This window comes from Oryx dammah, unplaced genomic scaffold (genome assembly GCF_014754425.2).
Source record: "Oryx dammah isolate SB20612 unplaced genomic scaffold, SCBI_Odam_1.1 HiC_scaffold_5, whole genome shotgun sequence".
Taxonomy (NCBI): Eukaryota; Metazoa; Chordata; class Mammalia; order Artiodactyla; family Bovidae; genus Oryx; species Oryx dammah.
In genome coordinates, this window is record NW_024070189.1 from 69,470,503 (window position 1) to 69,489,876 (window position 19,374).

General features: G+C 42.4%; 1 protein-coding gene across 1 annotated transcript; it reads right to left on the reverse strand.

Annotated features, from left to right (window-relative positions):
- Positions 1-4,918: 4,918 nt before the first annotated feature.
- LOC120863814 (olfactory receptor 2V2) lies at positions 4,919-5,866 on the reverse strand. The gene has a single exon (XM_040240381.1). The coding sequence runs from the start codon at positions 5,864-5,866 to the stop codon at positions 4,919-4,921; it is 948 nt and encodes a 315-aa protein (XP_040096315.1).
- Between the last annotated feature and the right edge of the window lie 13,508 nt (positions 5,867-19,374).

Consider the following 19,374-nt stretch of genomic DNA (forward strand, 5'->3'; position numbering starts at 1 on the left):
GAATGGACTGGTTGGATCTCCTTGCAGTCCAACGGACTCTCAAGAGTCTTCTCCAACACCACAGCTCAAAAGCATCAATTCTTCGGCACTCAGCCTTCTTCACAGTCCAACTCTCACATCCATACATGACTACTGGAAAAACCATAGCCTTGACTAGACGGACCTTAGTCGGCAAAATAATGTCTCTGCTTTTGAATATGCTATCTAGGTTGGTCATAACTTTTCTTCCAAGGAGTAAGCGTCTTTTAATTTCATGGCTGCAGTCACCATCTGCAGTGATTTTGGAGCCCCCCAAAATAAAGTCTGACACTGTTTCCACTGTTTCACCATCTATTTGCCATGAAGTGATGGGACCAGATGCCATGATCTTCGTTTTCTGAATGTTGAGCTTTAAGCCAACTTTTTCATTCTCCTCTTTCACTTTCATCAAGAGGCTTTTTAGTTCCTCTTCACTTTCTGCCATAAGGGTGGTGTCATCTGCATATCTGAGGTTATTGATATTTCTCCCGGCAATCTTGATTCCAGCTTGTGTTTCTTCCAGTCCAGCGTTTCTCATGATGTACTCTGCATATAAGTTAAATAAGCAGGGTGACAATATACAGCCTTGACGTACTCCTTTTCCTATTTGGAACCAGTCTGTTGTTCCATGTCCAGTTCTAACTGTTGCTTCCTGACTTGCATACAGATTTCTCAAGAGGCAGGTCAGGTGGTCTGGTATTTCCATCTCTCTCAGAATCTTCCATAGTTTATTGTGATCCACACAGTCAAAGGTTTTGGCATAGTCAATAAATTTGCATCATCAGGTAGCCAAAAAATGGGAGCTTCAGCTTCACTATCAGTCCTTCCCATGAACATGCAGTGTTGATTTCCTTTAGGGTTGACCAGTTAGACCTCTTTGCTGTCCAAGGGACTCTCAAGAGTCTTCTCCAGCACCACAATTCAAAAGCACCAATTCTTCAGCACTCAATCTTCTTTATGTTCCAACTCTCACATACATACACGACTATGGGAAAAACCATAGCTTTGATTACATGCACCTTTGTAGGCAAAGTGATGTCAATGCTTTTTAACACACTGTCTCTGTGTGGTATAGCTTTCCTTCCAAGGAGTAAATGTTTTTTAATTTCATGGCTGCAGTCACAATCTGCTGTGATTTTGGAGCCCAAGAAAATAAAATCTGTCACTGTTTTCACTTTTCCCCCATCTATCTGCCATGAAGGTCAGGATGCCATGATCTTAGTTTTTTGCATGTTGAGTTTTAAGCCAGCTTTTCACCTCCATCAAGAGGCTGTTTGGTTCCTCTTCACTTTCTGCCATCAGAGTGATATCCTCTGCATATCTGAGGTTGTCTATATAATTGGCAATTTTTCTATTCTACCATGTGAAATCTGTTATGCATGCAGACTCAGTTGCTGTAGTCATGTCCAACTCTTTGTGACCCTGTGGACCATAGCCCGCCAGGCTTCTCTGTCCAGGGGGATTCTCCAGGCAGGAATACTAGAGTGGGTTGCCATTTCTTCCTTCAGGGAATCTTCCCGACCTGGGGGTTGTACCTGTGTCTCTTAGGTCTCCTGCATTGGTAGGTGGGTTCTTTACCACTAGTGCTACCTGGGAAGCCCTGGGAACTCTGTTGCTGCTGCTAAGTCGCTTCAGTTGTGTCCAACTGTGTGCGACCCTATAGACGGCAGCCCACCAGGCTCCGCCGTCCCTGGGATTCTCCAGGCAAGAACACTGGCGTGGGTTGCCATTTCCTTCTCCAATGCATGAAAGTGAAAAACGAAAGGGAAGTCACTCAGTTGTGTTCAACTCTTAGCGACCCCATGGACTGCAACCTACCAGGCTCCTCCGTCCATGGGATTTTCCAGGCAAGAGTACTGGAATGGGGTGCCATCGCCTTCCCCAGGGAACTCTGTTGCTGCTGCTGTCGCTTCAGTCGTGTCCAACTCTGTGCGACCCCATAGAGGGCAGCCCACCAGGCTCCCCCATCCCTGGGATTCTCCAGGCAAGAACACTGGAGTGGATTGCCATTTCCTTCTCCAATGCAGGAAAGTGAAAAGTGAAAGTGAAGTCGCTCAGTCGTGTCCGACCCTCAGCAACCCCATGAACTGCAGCCTTCCAGGCTCCTCAATCCATGGGATTTTCCCGGCAAGAGTACTGGAGTGGGGTGCCATTGCCTTCTCCAGGGAACTCTGTTAGGCTACTATTTATTTTACCTACAGAATGATCACGTGAAACTTGATTGCCTATAGCCAAGAAACAGCTTTATGTTTAGTTGGGACTACATTCACTCCTAGAAAATCTTTCTCTATGTTTTATGGAGATAAGACATACCAGAGCTGTCTGGGCAGCTTTAGGTTAAGTCTCACTCCATTTAGTTAATAAAGACTAGCTTTCAGGTAAGCTATGATTCAGCCTGACACAGGTCACTGCTTAGATCTCCCAGCCAATCCAAAATTTTCACATGGCCCCTGCCTAGCTCAGGCCTGATTGGGAGCTTAGGGATCCACCATAGAAAAGAGGAAAAGAATGACACTTCACTCATTCTCTTACCCTTTTCATTCTGAGACTTACGGATCTCTTTTTCTTCTTTTGTTTTCTGGGGTTGGAGAAGAAATCCCGCTGGTGGGGCAGTCTGTTGAAGAATATACATCAGTGTCATGGGCTATTTAAATCAAAAGTGAAGTAATATGCTGAATTTCCTTTTTTCTTTTTTGGTGCTGAGTGTTTATGTTTGTGTCTTTGTTTTTGTACTTAGCCAAGTGACAGACTTTATTTTTGGGGGCTCCAAAATCACTGCAGATGGTGACTGCAGCCATGAAATTAAAAGACACTTACTCCTTGGAAGGAAAGTTATGACCAACCTAGACAGCATATTAAAAAGCAGAGATATTACTTTGCCATCAAAGGTCCATCTAGTCAAAGCTATGGTTTTCCTAGTAGTCATGTATGTGCTGCAAGTTAGACTATAAAGAAAGCTGAGTGCCAAAGAATTGATGCTTTTGAACTGTGGTGTTGGAGAAGACTCTTGAGTCCCTTGGACTGCAAGGAGATTAAACCAGTCAATCCTAAGGGAAAAATCAGTCCTGAATATTCATTGGAAGCCTGATGCTGAAGCTGACACTCCAATACTTTGGCCACCTAATGTGAAGAACTGACTCACTGGAAAAGACCCTGATGCTTGGAAAGATTGAAGGCGGGAGAAGAGGAGGATGACAGAGGATGAGATGGTTAGATGGCATCACTGACTCAATGGAAATGTGTTTGAGCAAGCTCCAGGAGTTAGTGATGGACAGAGAAGGCTAGCGTACTGCTGTCCATGGAGTTGGACACAACTGAGTGACTGAACTGAGCTGAAGTTTGGTTCTGTCTCTGTGTTGTATATAGCTGGTCAATTATTCTTTTTTAGTAGCTGCAATGCTTGAGAATATGTTTTTATTTTTTGACCACTTGCTGATAGCTATCAGAAAAATAGTGAGCAAAAATTTACTCTTTTTGTTTGAGTTTGCAATTTATCCAGATGAGTGGACAAAAATGTGGTGTATATTCACAATGGAATACTACTCAGCCATAAAAAAATGAAATAATGTCATTTGCAGCAACATGATTGGACCTAGAGATTATCATACTAAAGTGAATTAAGTCAGACAAAGACAAATATCATATCACCACAGGTATACACATGTTCCCCATCCTGAACCCCTCTCCCTCCTCCCTCCCTGTACCATCCCTCTGGGTCGTCTCAGTGCACCAGCCCCAAGCATCCAGTATCATGCATCGAACCTGGGCTGGTGATTAGTTTCATATATATTATACATGTTTCAATGCCATTCTCCCAAATCATCCCACCCTCTCCCTCTCCCACAGAGACCAAAAGACTGTTCTATACATAAAAAAGAAACCTTTATAAAGTTCTGTTACATAGGATGAAGAGTGAGATTTTATTAGCTTTATTTGGTTATCTAGAAGCATTTCATCAAAGATACTAGCGTGAGACAATATATTAATAGGAAAAAATTGATATCTATGTATACTCATAAAGAATATATGTGCCTGGTACATAGTAGGCTATAAATCAGTGGTAGAGATTAGTAGTAAGAGTTAAGTATATATGTGTGTGTGTGTGTGTGTCCAGTTCATTTCAGTCTCTCAGTTGGGTCTGACTCTTTGTGACCCCATGGACTACAGTACACCAGGCCTCCCTGCCCATCACCAACTCCCAGAGCTTGCTCAAACTCATATCCATATATATAACACACATATATATATATAACAGACTTGTGGTTGCCTTGGAGGAGAGGGAGAGAGTGAGACATGGATTAGGAGTTTGGAATTAGCATATGCAAACTATTATATAGAGTGGATTAACAACAAGATCCTACTGAATGGCACAGGGAACTATATTAAATATGGTATTAAATACACTGTAATAAACCATAATGAAAAAGAACATATAAATATATACATGTACACATGTATAATTGAATCACTTGGCTGTACAGTGGAAATTGACACAACTTTGTAAATCAACTATACTTCAATAAATTAAAAAAAAAAGTTAAGGAGTGTGGCTTGAGGCATTCTCTGACTGTAGAAGTAAATCCAGTTTTAAATACTAAGTGATAGCAATCCCAGAGCCTACTTATACACAGTACTTGAGCTTACAAAGTTCTGCCCTTCATTTCAATGTATTCTCAAAAACAAACAAACAAAAATGATAATAATCCAAAAAGATTGAGAGGAGGGAAGCTGGTGTTTTACCAGAGATAGAAAGTATTACTTTGGAGTTTAAAAGAAACGTCCTGAAAACTTCAGGGTCATGAGCCTCATTATTAATGAGAAAACCAAGACTCAGATAGAAAATGCATGTAACATCACAAAGCCAGGAGTGGCAGAGTCAGGCACAAAATACCCCAGCTGTTCAGTGGTGGTTGACAATCCTGCAATGGTCCAGCCCTTTTCTCAGGGCTCCCATCACTTCCCGATTTCTTAAGCTATAAATGAGGGGGTTCAGCATAGGAGTAAGGACTGTGTAGAAGACAGAGACCACCTTGTCATGGCTTGGGGCCCGGTAGCGCTTAGGTCTCAGGTAGATGAACATGGCTGCCCCATAGAAGAGGAACACAGCTGCCAGGTGGGAGGAACAGGTGGCGAGAGCCTTTCTGACAGCCTGAGCAGAACGCATGTGGAGCACAGTTCTCAGGATACGACCATAGGAGGCCACAATGATGGAGAAGGGAAGAAACAGCATGAAGACACAGCAAGCAAATATCACATTCTCAAAAATGGATGTGTCTATACAGGCCAGCTTTAACAAGGATAACATCTCACAAAAGAAGTGGTCCACCTCCCTCAAGCCACAGTACGGAAATGTCATTACTACCACCATTTGGATCAAACCATCTATTATCCCAAAGACCCACGAGCTCCCAACAATCTGGAGACAGACCCTCTGACTCATGAGGATGGGATAGTGAAGTGGGTGGCTAATGGCCACATAGCGGTCATAAGCCATGAGTCCTAGCAAGAGCCCTTCAGAGCCCACAAGGCAGACAAAAAGGCCAATTTGCATGCCACAACCCACAAAGGAGATGGACTTCCTGCCAGACAGGAAGTTGGCCGCCATCTTGGGCACATTGGTACAAACCAACATGAGATCCATGAGGGAGAGCTGACTAAGGAAGGAGTACATGGGTGTATGAAGTTGAGGATCCATGAAGATGAGGAAGATGAGGAAGACATTCCCACAGAGGGCCACTATGAAGACCATCATGACTGCTGAGAAAAGAACAAGGTCAGTGGAACTGTGGGAAAAGATGCCCAAGAGGACAAAGTCATCTGTGTAGGATTGATTCAACCATAAGTCCATGGCTCAGCTGATGTTCCTGGTCACCTGAGAACATGGACAAAAATTATTGAATTGACTGACATGTCTTTATTGGCAGAAAAGTCATAAGACCAATGGGGAAAAGAAATGATTGGTGCCCAAACCTCAAAAGAACAATGAGGTCTTAGATATAGAGAATAAACTAGTGGTTACTGGTGGGGAGAAAGAAGGGAGGAGGGGCAATATAGAGGTAGGAAAGTGAGAAGTACAAACTATAGATATAAAATAAACTACAAGGATATATTGTGCAACATGAAAATATAGCCAATATTTTATAATAACCACAAATGGATACAATCTTTAAAAATTGTAAATCACTATATTGTACACCTGTAATTTACATAATATTGTACAGCAACTATACTTCAATTAAAAAAAAAGTGTGGTCTTCAATTGCAATGAGATTTTTAAAATAACCTCAGGATCAGGGCCTCAATAAAAGTTGGCTGATAAAAATTCAAAGTAATGCCCTCAGTTATCCTCAGTAGAAATCCAAGAGCTTTCTTTTAAAATCTTTATAATTAATGTCTTCCACATGGATTGAACCATTTACTCACAGTCTGATAAAATTTCTAATTAATTTATTTGGAGCACCTCAAAGAAAATTGGATTTCTCTTGATTTTGGACAGGATTTTTTTCCTCTAAATATGTTATATGGAAGGGATCCAGAGACATGGCCTGATTTTACACTGACAAATTTCAAATCAAGAAATAAAAATTGTGCATATTTAAAAAGACAACACTGCCTTGATGATAATGACAATATCTGAACCCAAGGAAAATAAAATAAATGATTATAGGCAACTGAATGAAAAGCATTATGATATTCTGACCATAAATTTGTTGTCCTTATGTTCTCACCAGGATAACCTTGTCTTCGTTTTCAAAATCATTTTCAGCTTTTAGATTTCACCCTCTTCTCTCTCATCAGCCACCTTCTTTTTAAAAAAATTATTTATTTTTAACTGGAGGATAACATCAGCATGAACGAGCTATATGTATGTATATGTTTCCCTCCCTCATGAACCTCCTTCCCACGTCCCACCCATCCCACCCCCTCTAGGTTATCAGTCACCTTCAAATACCACCTGTTGCTTTGTCCATCCAGGACTGTACATCCAAGGCAGGCATTTTCATAGCTCTACCAGTAGCAAAGCAGGACAGAATTTTCTCTTTAAATTTGTATTAACTGTATAGGGCCATGTAGCAAATAACTCCAAAATTACAACTTGAAATAATATAGGAAAAACAATGATAATTTCACAGTTTCTGTGGGCCAGAAATGAGGGTGCAACTTAGTTGTCGCTGACATAAAAGGTTTCACATGAGGATACCCTGAAATGGTTAGCCAGGCTGCAGTCTTCTTAAGACATGTGTGGAGGAGGTCTACTCCAAGGTCACTCATGTGGCTGTGTCAGGCCTTGCTCCCTTGTCACAGGGCTGCTTCACAGCATGGCAGTTGACTGCTTCCAGGGTGAGTGGTGCAAGAGAGAGAAAGAGCACAAGCACCCTAGATAGAAGCCATAGTTTTATAACCAAATACTGGAAGTGACATCGCATGAGCTCTGCTGAATTCTGTTTATTATTAGTGAGTCATCAAATCCAGCCCCCAGTTACTGGGAGAGTGACACACAGGGTATGAATATCATTGAGACCATCTTAGAGGTTGTGTACCATAACCATTCACATTCCACCTCAAACTTTGACTGTTGATATAAATAGACTGGACTCATTAATTTTAGCAAGTGATCTCATCATTAAGAAATAAGGTGATTTGTAATTTGTCTAGAGAATAAAGAATCAAGGATGTTAAGTTTGTTTGTCTATCTCTCATCGGATGAGAAGAGGTCTCTCTGCCTGGTTCTAGTGTCAGGCAATACACAATCCATAAAAATAAATTCACCTGTTGCACCCCACAGTGCTCACATTCATATTTCATTTGCTCCCACAGTGATCCTACAATGAAGGTAAAGTGATATTTTTTGATAGACCCTCTTTTATAGATGAGAAAATTGAGATTCTGAAGAGTTGGCTAGATGGCCTGAAGTTGCAAGGTTAGAAAATGTGGAACCAAGACTTAAGAATGGGCCTTTATAAGTTCTGGAAAGTTTATATCACATCACACTGTTCTTGGGCAAAAATATTCTTAGAAGGGCAAGTTACCTTGTCTTGAAGAAATTCTTAGTCATGAGCTTCCAATTCCTTTTTTCTCTAATTCTTGGCTCATTCTATAGCCTTCTGATCCATAATATAGACTTTTAAAATTTGAAGATTTTTTTTGCTCAAAAGCAGTACTAGTTTCCTGTCAAATATAGCTCTCATCATTATTAAACTAATAAGGCAGGGAGGCCATTAGACTGAGTAGCCTTAGTAGTCTATGAAGCAAACAAAAATCTAAGCTTCTAAATATTTTGAGGTTAAGAAATCAAAACCTAAGGACAACCAAACACAAACAGTAACTAGGCTTTTCCAATAAGCCAAATGTTTAAGTACAGCCAATTAGATTTCTTTGCTTTTCTACTACTTTTACACTATAAGTCTGCTGGTTCCTGTCCACAGAGCACACCGCACCACTTCTGCTTTGGCATTGCCTGATTTGAGTTGACTTGCTCAAATAAATTGTCTGACTCTTTATGACCTCACAGTCTGTAGCCTTCCAGCCCCTTCTATCCATGGAATTCTTCAGACAAGAATACTGGGATGGGTAGACAGGGGATCTTCCTGACCCGGGGATCTTCCTGACCCATGGATCAAACCCACATCTCCCACATTGCAGGCAGATTCTTTATGATCTGAGCCACCAGAGAAACTTTTAGCAAAATAGGTGAATATATGATAACATAGTTAAGTTCCTGTCTTATGAGATGGTTAGTATAAATATAAATAGAATTCCCTATGGTGATTGTTGTTTAGTAACTAATTCGTGTCCTACTCTTGCGACTCCATGGACTGTATCTCACAAAGCTCCTTTGTATGGGATTTCCCAGGCAAGAATACCGGAATGGGTAGCCATTTCCTTCTCCAGGGGATCTTCCCAACCCAGGGATGGAACCCAAGTCTCCAGCATTAGCAGATGAATTCTTTTCCACTGGACCACCTTAGAAGCCCAGAATTCCCTATTCCTAGATGAAAATTACATTACAGTTCTCAGCCTGTGAAACTCAGGTAAAGACCTGGGCAGAGGGCAATGATGATCATGAGGCTGAGATAGAGAAACCAGAGAATTCATCTGCCTGTCTGTCTTTCCAAATGACAAAAAAATCTTCACTAGCTCTAAGACACCCTTCCCAAGACCCAAACCTAGCCTTAGAGCCAAACTTTCAATTCCCTACAGAACTTATGCAAAATTACAGTTCTTGCTGACAAACAAGAAACAGAAAACAACTAAGCATTAATTCTTATGTACATGCCTCAGAAAGGTAATATCTTGTCTTTTTTTTTTTTCATATTTCTTTAAAATGACACCTACCATCCTAATTACTCAAGCGCAAAATAACCCATGCTGGACGCCCTATGGGCTTCAGATTGAATCACTCTCCAGGTGCTGTTGATTTCCCTTTAATAGAGATGCTTGCTATTTGGGCTCCCAGGTGGTGCTAGTGGTAAAGAACCCACCTGTCAATGCAGGACAGAAGACGTGAGTTCGATCCCTGGGTAGGAAAGATCCTTTGGAGGAGGAAATGGCAACCCACTCCAGTATTCTTGCCTGAATAATCCCATGGACAGAGGAGCCACCGGCTACAGTCCATGGGGTCGACTGAAGCAACTTAGCATGTATGCTTGCTTTTTACAGCTGCCCTCCACTTTCCCCCCTTGTGTTACCACTGTATTCAGAGCATGCAATGAATCATCTGAATGTACTAGGTGTTCACTACTAGATACCTTTCTTTGAGGAAGAGTGAATGATAATATAATTAGTATTTTCAGATATTTACAGATGACAAGAATGCTCTCTGCAAATGCACGATATTCACCTTTAGGAGACATTTATGACGGGTATATCCATCTACCTTACCTCATTATAAAGACAAACCAAGAAGACTTCATGGGATGTGCTCTTTGTGCAAAGACCCAGCATGATTTCCTAAACTAAGATGGACCTGCTCAGATCCATGACTAGGGAGGCAGGTTGCTAAGCTGTGTCCATAGAGGAGGAAGCATGTGTGACTCATGTCTAAGAAGACCTGCCCAGGTGTCCTTGCCAACAATAACATCCAGGAACTTAACTATAAGTTATGATATATTCACTTATTTTTCTAAAAGATAAACTGTGGCATACTAAAATTTTTAAGAGTTTATTTGAGTAAAAAATCAATTCCAATCAGGCAGTGCCAAACCAGGGATAGTTAGGAGTGCTCCATCGATAGGAATCAGTAAAAAGAATTTTATAGAGAAAAAACAGAAGAGGGAATTCCCTGGTGGCATAGTGGTTAAATATTTGCCTTCCAATTCAGGGGACACAAGTTTGATCCCTAGTTGGGGAATTAAGATCCCACCTGACATGGGGCAACTACGTCTGCATTCCACAGCTGCAGAACCATGCACACCAGAGCCCATGCAGCACAACTAGAAAGCCCACATGCCACAACTACTCAGTCTGTGTGCTCCAAGCCTGTGCACCCAGGTGCCACAGCTTGAGGGAAGCCCGTGGGCTGCAATGAAAAATCCCACATGCTGCAAGGGAGATTCTGCATGCAGCAACTAAAACCCAACACGGCTAAGTAAATAGATATTTTTTTAAAGGAGAAAAGCAAAGAAATTATTTGATTGACTACTCTTGAGCATGTTTTGTGGGGTGGGGGCGGATTCTACAGGAACAAATTGCTGTTCCAACAGCCTTTAGTTGGTCTTGGCTATATCAAGTTTACCCAATAAACTGAAAAGTCATGCCCCCTCCCCTCCCCACCCCTGCCCCACAACTCCCACCCAGACTTTATAGCTGAAGTCCTGTGCTGAGGATGCTCAGCTCTACCCACAGAAAGCAGAAACACTCAGCTACATGTACCTTCAACAAGATGCACCACCAAACACCTCTTCTTCCTGCCCCCAATACAATACTATACAGTTGATTAATGACGTTTATCTCTCTATCCTGGAGGACTCCCTTGAACTCTGATTCTCATATCGACTGTGAACTCAGCATCCTTCTTCAAAGTCCAGTGGGTTCATCCTGCCTAAAGTGGTCAACCTGAGCCCTTGGTCTCCCCTGGAGAAACACTCTTCCCAGACCAGTTCATGGAAGATCTGTTCAGTTGCCTAGGAAAAACACACAGTGTATTCTTAACTCCTCTCCTCCTCTCACACACATCCCAACATCAGAAACTCCAAGCTCTTCTTCCAAAATATGCCCGTGCCGGACCATTTCTCACTCTTGCCTGTCCCACCTGGACACATCATCGTCACTGCTCCCCTACAGTGGAAATGGAAATGGCCCCTAACTGGACTTGCCTTTCCATTCCTTCCTTGCCCCGATTCCCTCTATTTGCTACTGGGGTCTATAGCACTGGGGTGAAGACATCTCCCTAAGAATAAAAGACAAAATGCTTGAAGAATGAACCAAGACTTTCATATGGCTGGGCCACTCCACTACCCAAACCTTTCATTCTGCTCTCCCTGGAATTCCCTTTCATGAGGTTTCACTGAACTCCCTTCTGTTCCTACCGCAGAGTTCAGTTCAATTCAGTTGCTCAGTCGTGTCCTACTCTTTGCAACCCCACGGACTGCAGCATGCCAGGCTTCCCTGTCCACCACCAACTCCCGGAGCCTACTCAAACTCACGTCCATCACATCAGTGATGCCATCCAACCATCTCATCATCTGTCATCACCTTCTCCTCCTCCTCCTTCAATCTTTTCCATCATCAGGGTGTTTTCCAGTGAGTCAGCTCTTCACATCAGGTGGCCAAAGTATTGGAGTTTCAGCTTCAGCACCAGGCTTCCAATGAATATTCAGGACTTATTTCCTTTGGGATGGACTGATTGAGTCTCCTTGCAGTCCAAGGGACTCTCAAGAGTCTTCTCCAACACCACAGTTCAAAAGCATCAATTCTTTGGCGCTCAGCTTTCTTCATAGTCCAACTCTCACATCTATACATGACTACTGGAAAAACCATAGCTTTGACTAGATGGACTTTTGTTGGTAAAGTAATGTCTCTGATTTTTAATATGCTGTTTAGGTTGGTCACAGATTTCCTTCCAAGGAGCAAGCGTCTTTAAATTTCATGGCTGCAGTCACCATCTGCAGTGATTTTGGAGCCCCCCCAAATAAAGTCTGTCACTGTTTCCATTGTTTTCCCATCTATTTGCCATGAAGTGATGAGACCAGATGCCATGATCTTTGTCTTCTGAATGTTGAGTTTTAAGCCAACTTTTTCACTCTCCTCTTTCACTTTCATCAAGAGGCTTTTTAGTTCTTTGCTTTCTGCCATAAAGGTGGTGTCATCTGCATATCTGAGGTTGTTGATATTTCTCCCAGCAATCTTGATTCTAGCTTGTGCTTCATCCAGCCCAGTATTTCACATGATGTATTTTGCATATAAGTTAAATAAGCAGGGTGACAATATACAGCCTTGACATACTCCTTTTCTGATTTGGAACCAGTCTGTTGATCCATGTCCATTTGTTAATTATTACTTCTTGATCTACATACAGATTTCTCAGGAGGCAGGTCAGGTGGTCTGGTATTCTCATCTCTTTAAGAATTTTGCAGTTTGTTGTGATCCACACAGTCAAAGGCTTTGGCATAGTCAATAAAGCAGAAGTCGAGGTTTTTCTGCAATTCTCTTGCTTTTCTGATGATCTGGTGGGTGTTGGCAATCTGATCTCTGGTTCCTCTGCCTTTTCTAAATCCAGGTTGAGCATCTGGAAGTTCACAGTTCATGTACTGTTGAAGCCTGGCTTGGAGAATTTTGAGCATTAGTTTGCTAGCGTGTGAGATGAGTGCAATTGTGCAGTAGTTTGGACATTATTTGGCATTGCCTTTCTTTGGGGTTGGAATGAAAACTAACCTTTTCCAGTCCTGTGGCCACTGAGGATCTCAGGAAGACGTGGTTAGCAACTGGGAGCCTGCTCACAGTTCGGTGGAATATGCTGTCTCGGGCTGAGACTGGAGCAGCTCCTTGCATTCCGGTTCTGGTTGTCACAAGCCTGCCTCTGCCTTCAAGTGGGGAGGGGCTGGTACGCAGCCAGCTGGCTCTCCTTTTTATTCGCTCAATCCCTTGTTCTGTGAGCATGCCAGGCTGTGCATTAGGTTGTTGGGTTAGAGACTTTTGCGGGAAAGTTCTCTTTTCTGCAGTTGCAGTTTGGCGTGTATTCTGTGTGTGTGTTTCCCCAATTATGTTGCCTTCTGAGATTCCCAAACTTCCCACAAACCCACCTGTGAGAGGGTTTCCTACTGTGTGTAAACTTCTCCTCCTTCACAACTCCCTCCCCAGGACAAGTCTCCATCCCTAACTCTTTTGTCTCTCTTTTTGTCTTTTATATTTTGTCCTACGTTCTTTCTAAGAAAATGGGCTGCCTTTCTGGGTGCCTGGTGTCCTCCACCAGTGTTCAGAATTAGTTTTGTGGAAGTTGCTCAGCATTCAAATGATTTTTTGGTGAATTTGTGGAGGAGAAAGTAGTCTCCCCATCCTATTCCTCCACTTTCTTATAGACACATTGCAGCCCATGGGGTCACTAAGAGTCGGGCACGACTGAACGACTTCACTTTCACTTTGCACTTTCATGCATTGGAGAAGGAAATGGCAACCCACTCCAGTATTCTTGCCTGGAGAATCCCAGGGACGGGGGAGCCTGGTGGGCTGCCATCTATGGGGTCGCACGGAGTCGGACACGACTGAAGTGACTTAGGAGCAGCAGCAGCAGCAGCAGCAGCACAGAGTAAGTGGACACATCCTATAGACACATCCACAGAGTAAGTGGATGCAAGGCCTCCTTTTACCTCCTCACAGAAAGTTCTTTCCAGATATACTCCACCTTGTTCCCTTATATGCTCTTCACCATCTTAGCCAGACCTTCTTCCACATGTATTTAGAGTTGAAATTCTTTTTTCCTTCTCGTTGTTTCCCTGCCTTGTGTTTCTCTTTGCATTAAACACCATCTGGCATGCTACGTTAAATTCACATGTATTTGGGACACTCTTAATTTCCCAACTAGAACCTGTATTCCCTGATGCCACTTTTGCTCATGGTGGGATCTCTGGCTCTTAGGACAATACCTGGCATATATTTTGTTCTCAGCACATGTTTGTTGAATGATTAATTGTATTATGCAAAACAATTCAAGAAATTATTCCGGCATCTCACATGCTCATTTCTTATACCATAACATTCCTTTCTCTGGATGTTTGGGTAGTGGCTTCGTTTATCTCCCTAGAAATGACATAATAAAGCAAATCACCTTTTGGGGAAAAAGTGACTCTATATCGCTTCTCCTTCCTGCCCTTTTACCTGCATCTATCTCCACTCATCTTTTGTCTCCCTGCTTTAGAAAACTCTTCAGCTCATCACTGTGCCCCTCAATCCAGACAGAGAGAAACAGGAAAGAAAAAAACTAATGAGATGTTAAGTTGAGAAAAAGTGAGGAGTAGATCAAAGGATAAGATTAGAAGAAAGAATGAGAAGAGACGTAACACTGGAAGGTATATGCCTATCCCCTCACCTGCCAAAAAGAAAATAAAAACTAATAAAGACAGAAAATAGTAGAAAGAGAAACTGCTGATAAATAGAAATGCATAAATGAACAGCAATTATAATAGATATTGCAAGGAGAGAAGGAGGTAACAGGAAAAAGACCCTCACTCACCTTTAAGTGGGATCCCTGGAGGAAAACAAACTCAGCACACACTATGTGGAGTCAATTCCAGCATGAAAATTATTTCATTCTACTTCCTTTGTTTGCACTTACTGAGTCAGAGAGGGCAGAGAGGAGCCCCCCCACCCAAGTTCTGAGCTCCTTCCTCAGCCCCCACCAACCTCTCAGCCAGGCTGTGGGTTTCCACGTCACCTGCAAACTCCCTGTGACTCTCTAGCTCAGACTGGGGCTCAGACAGACAACAGCTTCCTCTTAACAAAAAGAGATGTGGGGAAAGCGAACTTAGTCAAGGAGACAGTGGTGGGTAGATGGAAACAGAGTCAGGATCTATGTATCTGAACTCACTTTCTGAATTCCATCCACCTTCCATGGGCTGATGCCCAGGCTGGCTTGCAGAACTGTCTTCCACTGACCATGAAGTATTTAACATTGAACCTGAGTGAGGAAAGTAAAGCTGTAAAGTCCCAGGAGAGCCCACATACTCCAGCCCTGGAGCAGAAGCTCCCAAGCTTACAATTAAAGAAAACTAAACAGGGAGCTTGGGGACAGGACCAGAAGAAGGGCCAGTGGGACAGTGTGATGAAACTTAGTCATGAGAGGGCACAGAAGAGTCAGGGTACAGGAAGTTGAACAAGTTTCTTGATACTCTTTCCCCTCCACAGGCACACTTCAGTGGTTCCTCAGTGACCTCCAGGACCTGTCCTTTACCTGACCTCTAAAGCCAGTCTGTATCTACCAGAGGCCTATGATATACATAGTACTGGGTGAGATGTTGTGCTTGATTCAAAGGTGGAAACTGAACATAACCCTGCCCTTCTGGTGGGAGGAAAAGAAAAGCACTCACCTTCGAGAGAATCAGATGATGGCATGGGAGTTGGGTGTCTTCCCAAACCCTGTCAGAAGTTTATCTAAGCTCAGTGCTCTGCAGTGTGGTCTAGTTATTATGCCTGTCATCCCAGTATAATCATGGATAGCACTCCCTTTCATTCTCAGGAGTGTCCCAGGTTGGATGATAAATTTAAAAAATTTTATCTATTTATTTGGCTGCATTGGGCCTTAGTTGGGACACATGGTACCTTCCTTAGAGCCTGTGGGATCTTCCACTGCAGGCTATGGGCTTCTCTCTGCCTGTGGTATGTAAGCTCTAGAGCATGTGGGCTCAGTGGTTGTCTCACAGTCTTAGTTGCCCTATGGCATCTGAAATCTTAGTTCCCTGACGAGGGATTGAACCTGTGTCCTCTGCATTGAAAGGTGGATTATTAACCACTGGACCACCAGGGAAGTCCCTGGACAATAAATTTTATAGTAACTCTATTTTTGGCTTTATGTCCTGTAGAAATAGTTCATTTTTTCACTGGCTGATATGGTGGCAATTCACCTCTCAAATGGCTAAGTTACCAAAGTTATTTGTTTCTTTTTAAAATAAAAAAATTATTTCTTTTAAATCTTTATACTTTTAGGTGTCTGTGTTGTAAGCTCTGACACTTGTTATTTTGGCTGTTTGTGGTTTTTCTTCTTTTTCTGTAATGCAAGTGCCTGAGTTAAGCTTTGATTGCCAAGGCATCTACTTCAAAGAGGACTATATGGAATGAACACATTGCCAGCCACACTGCCAGATAAAGAGCCAGAGCCAGGCTGCTTCTCCCCTCTGAGGTTACTTTATTTTAGAAATCCTGGTTGATTTAAATAATTGGTCATTTGGGCTGCTTGTTTTTTTCTCTTCCTGTGACTTAAATTAACAGTCTTCTGTTTAAATTAACTAATAAACAATGAGCCCCTAAAGCGTTAAGTCCCTACTCTTTACCCCAATAAAAGCAGGACCCCAGGCCTGTGCACTCTCCCTCTTTCTCTACATCCTGCCTTGCTGTGTGTTCCCACGTGTGTTGTATAAGTAATAAAACCTCTATTTTCTCAAAGTTTCTTGACAGTTATTGCTGAAGGACATGTTGCAATCATAATAGGAACCACAGGCTTTGTCCACCCACAGCATCAGTTATTGATAAGATGAGACCATATTTAAAAAAAAAAAACTTTTTATTTTGTATCTGCAGCTCCATTGTTGCCTTGTAAATAAAGAAAGCTGAGCGCCAATTAACAATGTTATGATAGTTTCAGGTGGACAGCAAAGGGACTCAGCCATACAGATACATGTATGCATTCTCCCTCGAACTCCTCTTCCATCCAGCCTGCCACATAACGTTGAGAAGAGTTCCCTGTACTATACAATGCTGCTGCTGCTGCTAAGTCACTTCAGTCGTGTCTGACTCTGTGCGACCCCAGAGACAGCAGCCCACCAGGCTCCCCCGTCCCTGGGATTCTCCAGGCAAGAACACGGGAGTGGTTGCCATTTCCTTCTCCAAAGCATGAAAGTGAAAAGCGAAAGTGAAGTCGCTCAGTCGTGTCCGACTCTTAGCGACCCCATGGACTGCAGCCCACCAGGCTCCTCCATCCCTGGGATTTTCCAGGCAAGAGTACTGGAATGGGGTGCCTTGTTAATATCCAATTTAGATGAGATCTGGTGCATTCAGGGTGGTATGACCATAGACTGGTTATCCATTTTAGATACAGCAGTGTCCATCCCAAACTCCCTAACTATTCCTTCTCCCATCCTTCCTTCTGGTAACCATAAGTTCATTCTCTAAGTCTGTGAGACTTTTTCTATTTGGTAAGTAAGTTCATTTGTATCATGTCATTTTAGATTCTGCTTATAATGGATGTTATATGATGTTTCTGCTCCTCTGTCTTCTCTGTTCTTCATACTTCACTCAGTATGACAATCTCTAGGTCCATCCATGCTGCTGCAAATTGTGTTATTTCGTTCTTTTTGATGGCTGAGTAATATTCCATTGTATATATATACCACAACTTCTTTATCCATTCCTCTGTCGATGGATGATTAGGTTGCTTCCAAGCCTTGGCTGTTGTAAACAGTGCTGCAGTAAACCCTGGGGTGCGTGTATCCTTTCAGACTGTGTTTTTCTCCAGATATATGCCTCAGAGTGGGGTTGCTGAATCATATGGTAACTTTATTTTTAGCTTGTTAAGGAAACTCCATATTGTTTTCTAGAGTGGCTATACCAATTTACATTCCCAACAACTGTGTAGCAGGGCTCCCTTCTCTCTACACTCTCCCCAGCAGTTATTGTTTGAGGATTTTTTTCTCCCCCTACCAAACTTATTTGTTGCTAATTGAAGGAAAATTGCTTCACAATATTGAGCTGGCCTCTGCCATACATCAACATGAGTCAGCCATGGGTAAACATGTGTCCCTTCTTTCTTGAAATGTCCTCCCACCTTCCACCCCTTCCCACACCTCTAGGTTATTACAGAGGCCCGTTTTGCATTCCTTGAGTCATACAGCAAATTCCCTTTGGTTATCTATTTTACACATGGTAGTGTATATTCTTCTATGTTATTCTCTCCATTTGTCCCACCCTCTCCTTCCTCTCCCTGCCCCACCCTGGCCCATGTCCATAAGTCTGTTCTCTATGTCTGCAGCTCCATTGTTTCCATGTAAATAAAGAAAGCTGAGCGCCAAAGAACTGATGCTTTTGAACTGTGAGGTTGGAGAAGACTCTTGAGAGTCCCTTGGACTGAAAGGAGATCCAACCAGTCCACCCTAAAGGAGATCAGTCCTGGGTGTTCATTGGAAGGACTGATGTTGAAGCTGAAACTACAATACTTTGGCCACCTGATGTGAAGAGCTGACTCATTTGAAAAGACCTGATGCTTGGAAAGATTGAAGGCAGGAGGAGAAGGGGACTACAGAGGATGAGATGGTTGGATGGCATCACCAACTCAATGGACATAAGTTTGGGTAGACTCCAGGAGTTGGTGATGGAAAGGGAGGCCTGGTGTGCTGTGGTCCATGGGGTTGCAAAGAGTTGGACATGACTGAGCAACTGAACTTAACTGAACTGAGTCTGTATCATTTGGTTGGTGCACTTAATCCATTTACATTTAAGGTAATTATTGATACATATGTTCCTATTGGCATTTTCTTGATTATTTTGGGTTTGTTTTTGTTTGTTTTGTAGGTTTCCTTTCTCTTGTGTTTACTTGCTGTGTAAGTCCCTTTAGTATTTGTTGCAATGCTGGTTTGGTGGTGGTGAATTCTCTTAATTTCTACTTGTCCGTAAAGCTTTAGATTTCTCCATCATTTTGTTTTTCTCCATCAATTTTGAATGAGATCTTTGCCTGGTATAGTAATCGTGGTTGTAGGTTTTTTTCTTTCAGTACTTTAAATGTATCCTGCCATTCCCTTCTGACCTGTAGAATTTCTGCTGAAAGATCCGCTGTTAATCGTATGGGTTTTCCCTTGTATGTTACTTCTTGCTTTTCCCTTGCTGCTTTTAATATTCTTTCTTTGTGCTTAATATCTGTTAGCTTGATTAATATATGTCTCAATGCGTTTTTCCTTGGGTTTAACCTATAGGGGACTCTCTGCACTTTTTGGACTTGATTGACTATTTCTTTTCCCATGCTGGGGAAATTTTCAACTATAATTTCTTCAAAAATTTTCTCAGTACCTTTCTTTTTTTCTTCTTCCTTTGGGACCCCTATAACTTGAATATTGGTGCATTTAATATTGTCCCAAAGATCTCTGAGGCTTTCCTCAATTCTTTTCATTCCTTTCCCTTCATTCTGCTCTTCAGCAGTTATTTCCACCATTCTACCCT

Excerpts from the sequence above, each read along its gene's own strand:
- LOC120863814 (XM_040240381.1), bottom strand. The coding sequence starts at position 5,866 with ATGGACTTATGGTTGAATCAATCCTACACAGATGACTTTGTCCTCTTG.